Raw genomic sequence first — 11,789 nt, forward strand, 5'->3', positions numbered from 1 at the left:
TGTATATATACCATATAAGCAAACATGCAAACGCTTCATCAACTATTGCAGCAGCAACTTATGATACTAGAGTAAAGGGGTTTTATTCAAAATTCAGCAAAATCATGTCTCTTTTTGGACTTGGAAGCAGGTAATTTTCTTTCTTCCAGTTTGTGATTCATATGTTGTTGTTCTTTAATTGTCTGATTTTCTGTTGCATGCATGTTGATTTTTGTTTCTTGATTTGCACAGAGTTTCTGTTGTAGTTCATTTTGGTTAGTTCATGCATACTTCTTGGTACTGGTGCAACTGAGGTTCAGAATTGTGTCACATAACATTCTTGCTTTGCAGATCTCTGTGAATTTTTATATGAATTTTTGTGCTGAATGGTTGATTAGATTTTGCAGTTTCATTTATGGCCAATTTTACAAATTCTTTGTTCAAATCAAGTTGAATATGTTGCTATGATATCAGTTAAAACTTTTTAATTTTACTCAACTTTCTTAAATTCTTGGTTTAATTTTCGATGCATGTTGATTTTTCATGACTTTCTATGCTTGCAGAAGCCAGAAAACATTTCGTCCGAAGAAGGGATCTCCTTCAGGAAGCAAGGTGTGTTATTAATCAGTTCCTTGTGTTCTAAAGTTGTGGTTCTGATTCTTTAGTTATATATCTCAAAAAATTCCCTAAATGAATTGAAAATTTTAAGCTGAAATATCATCCCATCACTTGCATGTTGGGGCTCGTTACTTGAAATGGAAAAGTATTTATTACGGTGTTTGATCGTTGTATGTGGTTTCTTTATCCGGAACAGAAAATAAATAACATCAAGGCTTCAATTTATGCAGGGAGTGCAACTTAAGAAGCACATTGATGCCACCTTGGGCGCCGGCAACTTGAGGGAAGCTGTAAAACTTCCTATTGGGGAGGATCTCAATGAGTGGCTGGCAGTAAATAGTAAGATCTTCCTTCAATGGTTTGCTCGTCCATGATTCCTCATGTTCGTCTGGTTTGTTCAGAATGGTAACAATTTTATGGTTCTAAGGCCATGATATGCTAATGACATGAGAATTTACAGATTTATTCAACTATATTTGAAGGATGGACTCATTGAAATCTAAAACAAGTAGTACAACTAGTTTCCAGTTACTAAAATCTGATGTTGGTCATAGAGGGAAAAAGGTGTTCTTGAGAAGACGTCTGAGTACATAGAGATTTTGCTTCCTTCAAAGATATTAAAATTATCCCAGATGCTAAAAAATTTCAAGAAAACAATTGGAATGAAGCACAAGCGTGCAACATCCTTCTCTTTTCCCTTCCAGAAGCTAATTGTTTTAGAAGGGATGAATGAACTACTAAGTTTCTATATTATGGTTCTAGAATTGATAGCAAATTCAAGCCCCTGATCATATGCTATTTCATATGTAACTGCAAGTCCATTTTATCTCTGTGCAGTTTCTTTCAGCGCGAGCAGCGATTCTCCTAGGTTTTGTGGATAGCTACTCATGATCTATATTAATGCTTTTCTCCATTTAAAGTTCTCCTAGGTTTTGTGGATAGCTACTCATGATCTATATTAATGCTTTTCTCCATTTAAAGAAAGTTGCTATGGAAGTTGTCGTTTTCTTCATTACTTACCGTTGTTGTCTCCTTTCTGTCGGTTTTCCTCTGAGCAATTATTGTGGTCGTTGAATGAATCATCTGCTTTAGTCCCTGATCTAGTAAACAGCAATGCATATCTTGCGATTCTGTCATAATTGATTCCGTACGTCTGTTATGTTACTTTGTTGCAGCTGTCGACTTTTTCAATCAAGTAAACATTCTTTATGCAACTCTGACTGAATTCTGCACACCATCCACTTGTCCAACGATGACGGCAGGGCCAAAGTACGTTCTTCTATTCTTTATCATCGTGCGTTGTTCTTAATTACAGATCAGATAACGGCTTATGGCTAATGTAACACGTAATGACTTCATATCCTCTCCCCCTGCCCCACTGCAGTTTGGTGCTTATTCTCTCAGTTTCTGTTGATTGGTCATGAAAGTTAATTAGGTTGTGAATGTGAGTTGATGTGGTATCTTTTCAAATATGTACTATGTTTCACATATTGGCATTTGAGCAAGCAAAGACGACTTAAGTTTCCTACATTGGGTTGATGCTGAACACAGTGTTTGTAGCCGGTCTACCTATGTTTCTCAGTTGAAAAACAAAACACAAAAAATCCAGCTTACTTCTAGCAAAAAACACTCTTTATTCTATAACATTGTGTGAGATTTGAGTCTGCTTTCTACAGGTATGAATACAGATGGGCTGATGGAGTCACCATAAAGAAACCCCTAGTGGTTTCTGCTCCACAATATGTGGAGTATTTAATGGACTGGATTGAGGCTCAGCTTGAGAACGAGGCCATTTTCCCCCAGAAGTTCGGTATGTCATGGTTTGTTTTGCTTCAATTTGACATTATTTTGCTGATCAAATTACCACATAGTTTTACTTCATTGATTTGCTGCAGGAGTGCCATTTCCACCCAACTTTCAGGATGTCGTCAAGACCATACTGAAGCGGTTGTTCCGTGTGTATGCTCATATCTACCTCTCGCACTTCCAGAAGGTTGTGAGTCTGAAAGAGGAAGCTCATCTCAATACTTGCTTCAAGCATTTCGTTCTGTTTACAAAGGTGCTTAATACTAGAATCGCATAACCAATACATTTCTGATACATCTTAACTTTCTTCCCCAACGTTTTTATATATTTGTTTCCCACTTAAGTTGATCTTTGTCTTTGCTAAGACAACCATTAGCAACACTCTTGCTTCCAACATATTCAAATCTGGTTAACGAATTCTTTGTTTGCATCTAATGCAGGAATTTGGCTTAATTGAGAAGGTGGAGCTCGCACCTCTTGAGGAAATCATCGAGTCTATCTTACAACGCTAGATGAGCCAATGACAAAGTGGTAGAAGGAAGGATTTAGCGCTGTATCAACTAGTTGGAAGTGTGTTGGCTTGTTTAAGTCTTATCATTATTATTGTTTTTAATGCTGAACCAGCAACTATTATGACTATCATTTGGTTGAATGAATGTTGTGTGTGACATGCTACACCTCTCTTGCACTCATTTTATGCTTGTATATTGTATTTTTGCCGTCATCTGTGGTGTCATAGATGTGAGTGTTGTGCTTTAGTTTTGATCTCACTTTGCTGAAGCTTCTGCAATTGAGTTTTAACTCGTTCTGGTGTAAAGGGTAGATTGATATAGGTATGCTTTTACAACTATTATCCTTTGTTTATATTTAGGAAAAAAAGTAAAACTCACAGAAAGTACAAGATTTGGTTTCTGCGGTCAACACTGAGAGCCTTTTGTGAGGAAAGCTCATTCCCTCCTTCCCCCACCCCACCCCCCAACCCAACCTTACCTTCCTGGTGTTATTTTTAGCACAACAAACAGCATTGTGTTTTCTGCATTTTCTTTACATTTTTTCACCAAAATCCCTGCACCAAAAGAGAGTGTCAATGCTTCATCTATCAACATGGAAAGAGTAAATGTGGGAGGGATAATTCAGGTAAATTTCATTACTACCATTTCTGATATAGATGCATGCTGAGTCCCATAAGCTAACTTTTAGGTTCTTCACTGGAATCATATTACTACTGATATTATCCATATACCTTCTATATGAAATAAGTAGTAGCTTATATGCAAGTGAAGCTTCGGCTCTATAAACATTGGTGTGTTTACTACGTGGCATTGGGTTGATACCCCAGCTTATTCGGCCTCATCCCCAATTTAGGTTCATCTGGTTGGCCCAGGATAACGGTTGAAATTCGGGATCAAATGAACTAATGAATGATGACTATCCAACTCGGGTAGGTGGGATACTTTATCGTACTAGGTCACTTGTTGGGATACTTCACCATCACAGACTCAAAAGTAACTCTCGATGATGGCCTCTTTTGTGTTTTCTGTCCTGAAGATGAGTGAAAACAAAACATTGCCCTCGTTCTTACCAATTTCAAATCACATCTAGTATCTAGTTACGCGTTTATCCCATCCAACGAAGTACACAACCTTCTAGTGTTGCTATACAACAAGAGGATTTTTTACATTAGGATGTGAATTTCATCAATAACAGTCATTTCTGATCTTTCTGCATAACCTGGCAAATTTTCCTACTCAGAGTAGATGCAGAACTGGATGGCGTCACAAATTTTCAGCAATAACCACATTGGAAGATCCACGGAATAATCAATAGCCAGGTGAATATAAGGGGATAAAGAGAGCAAATCTTGACAGATAAAACAGCTTCATCAAGTTGTAAAATCTAAGATCGCTTTATACTTGAATACTATTTTATGTTCGTTCAAGTATTTCATCTTCCATAGTATATGGTGGTAATACATATATGGAGTATAGACCTGTTAAACCACTTCAATCTCACTTCTAAGAGCTAAATCAGTGGAAAATGTCCAATAAATTAAATGCAGTATAGGTCGGTCCGTCGTTTAAAATGAGTATACTTCACCAATCTGCAGCAACCCAGTCTGTGCAGCAGTTTAAGAGTCAAGACGTCATGAGTTCTGCTTATAATATGCCGGTTGAACCCTTTTAGATATGGCAGGCTCGTCCGACTACCAACCAGTGAACGTATTTGGTGAAATCCAGTTGACTAACTTTTGATTGTCAACTGAAATTTCAGAACAGATCCTTAAATTTCCCATGCAGTCGAAGCCTTAATTGTCGGTCAAAGCATTTAAAACCTAACTAGTTTGAGCTTCAATCTTCAGGGGTTTTCTCACAAATACAGCCAGGGAGGGGATTTGCATAGAAACTCTCTTCCAGCTTGGGGAACTCGCCGGGCTCCCTCACATAAGGCCCTCCTATACGGTCCTTGTGAAGCTTTTTTACTTTGGAGCTAAATTTCTTCCAAGTTATTTTCCCCTCGTCAAGCTGATCAACCAGTTTCACAAAATTCATCCTGCATGTTGGAAAAACAGAAAGATTATCCCACGTTCCAATTCAGATGAGTATAACTCATGTATAAGCAACTTATTAAATTATTTTGGTATGAAAGAAAGAGAAAATACTCGAATTTGATGCATACCTGTCTGGATTAATAGTTTTCTTGAAACCCTCAAAGCGTCTATGACCTTGTACTGCCTTCGCCATGTTGCCATCATAAGTATAAACAAAAACATCACTCTGAAGAGCAACAACATAATCCAAACCGGCTAGCATGTTTTGATGATTTCTAAATGGATTTAGCTCTTCCTCTGTCGAGAGAGTCAGGTGGGAAAATATATTCGGGAAACTCTCAGTAAGATATTGCATGCTTCCGTTACCATAAGCTTCACCAGCCACCAAGTAAATTCTAGTGGTGGATGGGAAACCCAGCCCTTGAAGCAAGAGAGCAGTCTCTCTAGGAGTCAAAGGGCAGCCGCCAAGCTTTCTTCTTTCTGCACCATCAATCTCTTTCTCCTTCCAATGGCTGACCTCATACCGCATCTGCCGGAGTTCATCATCTTCTTCACTTGTCAAATTATGGCTGCATCCTGTAAAAGCAAGCATGTCCTTCTCATACCTGCAAGGAAATAAATAAAGAGATCAGAAGAAATTTAGGTCAGAATCTTGCTAGTGCATAAATTGCAAAATGTCTTATACAGATATAGTGTACAACAATGTATATACTTTTGCAAGGACAAGAAAAGCCAATCTTGTGTAATATTGCATCGAGAACCGGACCACTATTGACATATGGGTTAATTAATTAAATAATATTAAAAAAATAAATTATATTTATATAATTTGTTTTTTTTAATATTATTTAAATAATTAACCCATTGACATATTCTATAGGTTGGTCATTTGGTTTCAATCAGACTAACTATAATATAATGGTCGGATATGTGTTATTTATGCATTTTCTATCTTTAATTCTATAAACAAATTTTTCCTATAATTTTTTAAATATTTAGCTCATTGTTTGAATTTTTAAAATAATTTATGATTTTTCAATGTATAAAATATCAAAACTTGGGGCATGCCTCATGCGGCTCGTGCCTTGGGGCTTATGCTCGAGCCTAGGAACTATTGAAGGCCACAGCCAGAGCCTCTGTGTGTGTGTTTATGTTAATATTTAGTTGTATATTATTAATATACCTGTCTGGTATATACGTGAACAACAAGTGCATGGTATAACTTGATAAAATTGGGTGAAGTTGGGTCAAGATATAATTTTAACCATTTTTTATGACTCTACTTAGAGCAAATTTTCTATATGTATACTAAATGAAAAGTGTGAATAGCTCTAAAAGTTTCTTTCATATTTCGGTTTGAATAAATCAACCTTATAATAGAATAATTTTAAGGATAAGAATGTACAAAAATATAGATATTAGCTCCTATTAATTATTTTACATATTTATTAGCTATAATTAGGTGTTTAAATAATACCTCATATTAATTACGTTTTATATTTATTACCTCTTATTAATTACGTTTTATATTTATTACCTCTTATAATTACTTTTTATATTTATTACCTCTTATTAATTACCTTTTATATTTATTACCTCGTATTAATTAATTTTTGTATTTATTACCTCATATTAATTACATTTTGTATTTATTACCTCCTATTAATTACTTTTTATATTTATTAACACTTACTAATTATCTGTCACATTGTATTCACACTGTAATATGTACTTACTATAATTGCCCTTAGTAGAATATGAAATAATTAGAAAAATTCAGAGAAATAGAAAGGACGCACCAAAACTTTTACTCTATAGTTATTATATCTCTATCTCTGATTTTACTACTATAGAAGCATGAATGCAGTTTTAAATTTTTGATTTCCCTATAATAATATCGTATCTGAATAATATTTAACTATTTATGTAAGTTAGTATTATAATTTTAAATTTTAAAATTTTGATTATATTTTATGTTATTTGTATTACTCGAAATATTGAAATTAAAGTTTTATTTGTGATAAGTTTTAAGTGTTCATTGAATTATATAAAAATATTTTATACAATGACTAAATTCCTAAGTATTTTTCTAAATGAATTAATTAAAAAAGTGTATATACTTAATCAACAATACTACAAAACTTTCTAAAAAAAAATTATGCTTTGCAAAGAACTATCTCCTTGCATGAAATCATAAATTCACATTAGATTGATGTGAGAAAAAAAATCTTAGGAGCTCCTCACAAATAAACCCTCACATCAATCCGATGTGACGAAATTTCACATATATATTTGTGAGGAAAACAATTTCCTCAAAAATTATTTTAATAAAATGTGACAATAAGTTTCTTGCATTAGAATTATCTAAATTATTTTTGAAAAATTGAAAAAATAGTTGAATTTAACTTATAAAATTTGGAATATTGGTACAAAAATTAACAAGCAAGGTATTCATCGAAAAAAAAAAAAAAAAGAAAAAACAAGCAAATATTTTTTATCACAATAAGCAAAATATTTTTGAATTATATGGCATATATTGAGCTTAACATTTCTCCGGTTTGTCTCTCGAGCTGTAACATTTCTCTTTCAGCCTTTCAAGTAATTTCTTCTTTTTTATGTTTCTTCCCAGACGGTGTGGTGTCTTCTCTCTTTATTCTCTTCTTTCTTTCTCCTTTCTTCTTTTCTTTTCTGTCAAGGCCTACTATTCCACTCCTTATTTGTCTTTTTCTTCCCCCCCCCCCTGAAACTTTGGTAAATTGCTGATTACTTTTTCTATCTGTAATTCATTGTTATAATATAATGTCATAACTTCATTTTCTTGCTATAATATAAAATAATTTGTATATATGTGTTGTGCTTCAAAAAGGCGCACGCCACACCATGCATTGTGCACCATGGTTCCAGAGCGTCCTCGCACCATACACCTTTGACAATGACCACTAGGGTTTAAATCACGATAGTTTTTGGAAATCCAACAGTATGACTTCTAATGCAACTGACTGACTCTCTGTAGAGGTGCACTCCATTGAAACTGTATTTTTCACTAAAGTAATGAATTCAGATCCCAGACCTGTATCTAGAGACATCATTATCGAGCTCATTAAACACTTATATAGCTCTCACCTTCCCAAAAACCAACTATTGGTATGTCATCCTTTGACCATGTGATCATCAACAAGTAAGAGCAACCAAGAGATTCACATTTAATTATTTTCTCTTTTTCTTTCTAAATCATGTTCATTAAGCAAACAGGTGGACCAAGTTCCAGCAACTGAAAGAATGTTGAACTTTGTTTAAATATTTAAACATGCAATAATGACTTATAAGTAATATGGAGAGCCTGAAGTTAAAAGGAAAAAAGATTATAATCTTTTGAAACCCATTGAAGTTATAGGATGACCAGAACTGACCTCAAATGGAGTGCAAGATACGGACTGCCATCTTGTCGCATTCTTGATACCAAAATTTTCCCAAGATCTTCAATAGGAGCAGAATACCTCAATGCCCTGTAGTTTACACGGCATCTTAACTTCTGGATAGAAGGAGGAAGTCCATTATTGGCGAGCCGCGAATCAGTATGAGTAAAGTACATCACTTTATGCTGCTTCAAAAGGGGAAGGATCTCTGTTTTGTAGTAACTAACCTGATGAAAGGAAAACATTGTATAAATTAGCAGGAGGTATGAGAACATCAGATCAGCAATGTGCAATGCAGGTTCAGAACCAGAATTGGAGAAAGGTTACTGAGATGCCAGTCCACATTGTTGCAGATCAACTAAAAATGATGCCACAGCCCTAAAATGTCACTATTACTTATAGGGTCGAGCATTTCTCTCAGGCTACATTTGAATTAATAGATTTGACGTTAATTTGCAGCTAAACTGTCGAAAAGATCCATACCTTAGACCAAGATATTGGTGTTTTGGAGAAAGGTTCAATTCCGGCATATTCAGGTGGTAATGCGTCAATTATGTGAACATCACCTTGTAGTGACTCAATGAAGTATTGCCAATCAAACAGATCTTTGAAACCACTACATATATCACAAAAGAGAAATATAAGAACTAAATAGTTATGGAGTCAAGAAAGACAGCACTAAATCATTTTAACAAGAGCATTTTATTATACTAGTTACATCAGCAAGTGTTCGATTTTGAGGTGAGTACTCAAAACAGCCCTTCTGAATTGTGTTAACTTCTTATAAATTTTAATAACATCACTAGCATAATGCAGCTCTTGCGTAACAAAAACAGAGTGAACATAGAGGTTGCATATTCTAGAAAAGAAACATAGTTTGTTACCACAACACCATCGATGGAAAAAGTAGATGATCACCTCTCATCAGCCCAATATGAAGTGTGATCAAGAGAGGGGAGAACGAGAGTGGCCTTCATGACTTTAGCAACAGCAACCATATCGCAGATCTGCACTCTAAAATTATCTGTTCATCAGATTAAATTTAAAACAATCTCCTAGTGACCTATTCAGTCATCAAAATTTATGACAACCAGACCCCAAATCTCATCTGATTTAAACCACCATTTGCATTCGTCAGAAGGTAACCATTCGTGTTCAAATCCAGCTCTGACAAAAAATGAAAAAGCAAAAGAAGTGAGTGGAGGACAATAAACATATAAGAAATCAGCAACGGTAGACCCACAGCTCTTACTTTTATGACTTTTTGGTCGATCAATGCACTGAGTGAAATTCTCGCTATTAGGATCAGACCATATCTCTGCATGCTGAAAAAAGAATCTCATCAAAAGACTAGAAGAAGAGGTTGTATTCTTTAATATAACCGTTAATTATTAGTTAAAATTACGATGCAAGACTTACATCAGCCACACTCTTGTGATAACCGGCCACACTATTATGATCACCAACCACACTTGAGGATACCATACTGAATGTTTGTTCCACTTTAATTTCTCTTCTCTCATCAGTTCCTTTCTCCATATATCTAAAGTGGAGAGATTCTTGATCTTGTCGATCTAGATGACTTGCTGTGGAGTCATACATATCCTGGTTGAGTTACAAGAAAAGAGAACAGGCAATAAGCATTCAACGAGAACATACTAACATGTTGAGTGTATTAACAAGAGCCATGTGGACAGCTGGTTATAATATACACTAACATAATGTAATTACAGAATTGTTTCCTGAGATTAAGAAAAAAGAAAAAAAAAGAGTTGGAACAAATTCTGAGCATGGGTAGGGCTTCCCATACACAGCACTAAATCATATTCTTGAAACAACCTATTCATATGCTTCTCCAAATAAACTAAGTAAATAAAAGTAAGTATATTCCAGCAAAAACATAAGAACATTTACTTACTAAGTTCAAAAGGAAAGTATGTCACTCCAAAAAATATTTGTCAGGTAGCTCTATACAATGTAAGACAATATATACTAAACTCATTAGCTGGAGACACATTTATGTGGTGGCAAGAAAAGAGAGTTAGAATTAAATAACTAGAAAATCTAAGCTTTTTTCATAATTGGATAATTATGGGGATCATAGTTAATTCAGTCAAATGTTTTATACATGTATTATGTTGCAGGCATATTTACATTTGCATCAACTTGTGGGCAAAGTAAAATTAGCAGACATGGTCACAATTAATTCAAAAATATCAACAAAGTAAATTTCTATTTGATAGTTTGTACTAAGGAGCAAAAGGTTGTTTCAGCTACATTCTCAGCCAAACTTCCACTGTTTGTACAGCCTTCTCCACAAAGTAACACTTTTTCAAAAGCACAGAAGTTTCTGCAGACTTTTTCAATATACATCACAAAAAAATAACTGCATTTGTGCTCAACTGTGCACAATAGCCACCATAATAAGTCATTCATCAACACGAAAGAATGCCATTCAATTAGGCAAAATCAACTTGAGAGAGGGGAATGGCATCTGGATGAAGAAATAATAGAACAAAGAGAAATATCTGGTATTTCTTCCTCACTAACCATTTATGGATCCATACCATTTATGCACAAGAATATAACATGGATTGGGAAAGCACTTCTTCCCTTTTATTCTCAATCTTCCTGACGTAGCCTCCCAATATAATCACTCAGTTACAATTAGAGAGCAGTACATATATCATAATACACCGGATACACATGGAAATCGCAAACTTAGAAGCAACTCTACATTTACTTACGATCCCAAATGAGCTATTATATGATTCTATACAAAATTATCATACTGACCCCCCAAAAACAAAGAAGTAAATAAAAAAGCAAAAATGCCCATAAAGTCACTGTGACAGTGAAAGTATATCTATTTCAAGAAACATGATAAAAAACTAACAGCAACACCAGATTTAACTATATCATTGTTTCTAACTAAATCTTTGCCAATCAGCAAGTTACCAGCAACCAAAATTATTTCCCAGGAAAATCTAAACCACAAATAGAATGAACAAGTACATAACTTTACTCCAAAGCTAAGCAACTACCTGATTGCTTCCAAGTCTATCCATGGCAGATCCAAACCAACCAGTAGCACAAATCTTGAAAACACCCAGAAACAAACACACCCCACAAAACATCAGAAACATCCACTGCCCCAATTTTTTCCTTCCTTTGAGCTCCAACCCAAATCCTCCCAAGTCCACACTCAAAGATGAAATCTTTCTCCTCAAATGCACTCTCTGTGCCACGCTGCTCACGTGGGTCGGCCTCAAAGAATCAGACCCATCACCAGAAACCGGGGTTTCAGATCTGGGGGAGTTGAGTTGGAGATCAATGACCTCATGGTGATGACCGCTGCTGTTACTGCTGCTATTGTGAGTGTTCTGCAAAGAGTTACTAGTGTTGTTATTATTGTTCTGGTT

At 35.0% G+C, this 11,789-nt stretch overlaps 2 protein-coding genes across 2 annotated transcripts; one reads left to right on the forward strand and one right to left on the reverse strand.

Annotated features, from left to right (window-relative positions):
- Window positions 7–3,121, forward strand: LOC105173677 (MOB kinase activator-like 1A). Its single transcript, XM_011095522.2, has 7 exons — window positions 7–130; window positions 543–591; window positions 828–936; window positions 1,773–1,866; window positions 2,274–2,407; window positions 2,493–2,656; window positions 2,844–3,121. Exons 1-7 carry the CDS (start codon window positions 105–107, stop codon window positions 2,913–2,915), a joined length of 648 nt encoding a protein of 215 aa, XP_011093824.1. The 5' UTR covers window positions 7–104; the 3' UTR covers window positions 2,916–3,121.
- LOC105173829 (uncharacterized protein At1g04910) lies at window positions 4,286–11,789 on the reverse strand (the record flags this gene model as incomplete). The annotated part of the gene is given in 9 exon segments (XM_020697881.1): window positions 4,286–4,953; window positions 5,080–5,556; window positions 8,362–8,594; window positions 8,851–8,983; window positions 9,286–9,374; window positions 9,464–9,534; window positions 9,620–9,692; window positions 9,787–9,972; window positions 11,412–11,789. Coding segments are annotated over 9 exon segments (1,842 nt in total), but the record flags the coding sequence as incomplete, so codon positions are not given.

The sequence above is a fragment of the Sesamum indicum genome, linkage group LG11 (genome assembly GCF_000512975.1).
Source record: "Sesamum indicum cultivar Zhongzhi No. 13 linkage group LG11, S_indicum_v1.0, whole genome shotgun sequence".
NCBI lineage: Eukaryota > Viridiplantae > Streptophyta > Magnoliopsida > Lamiales > Pedaliaceae > Sesamum > Sesamum indicum.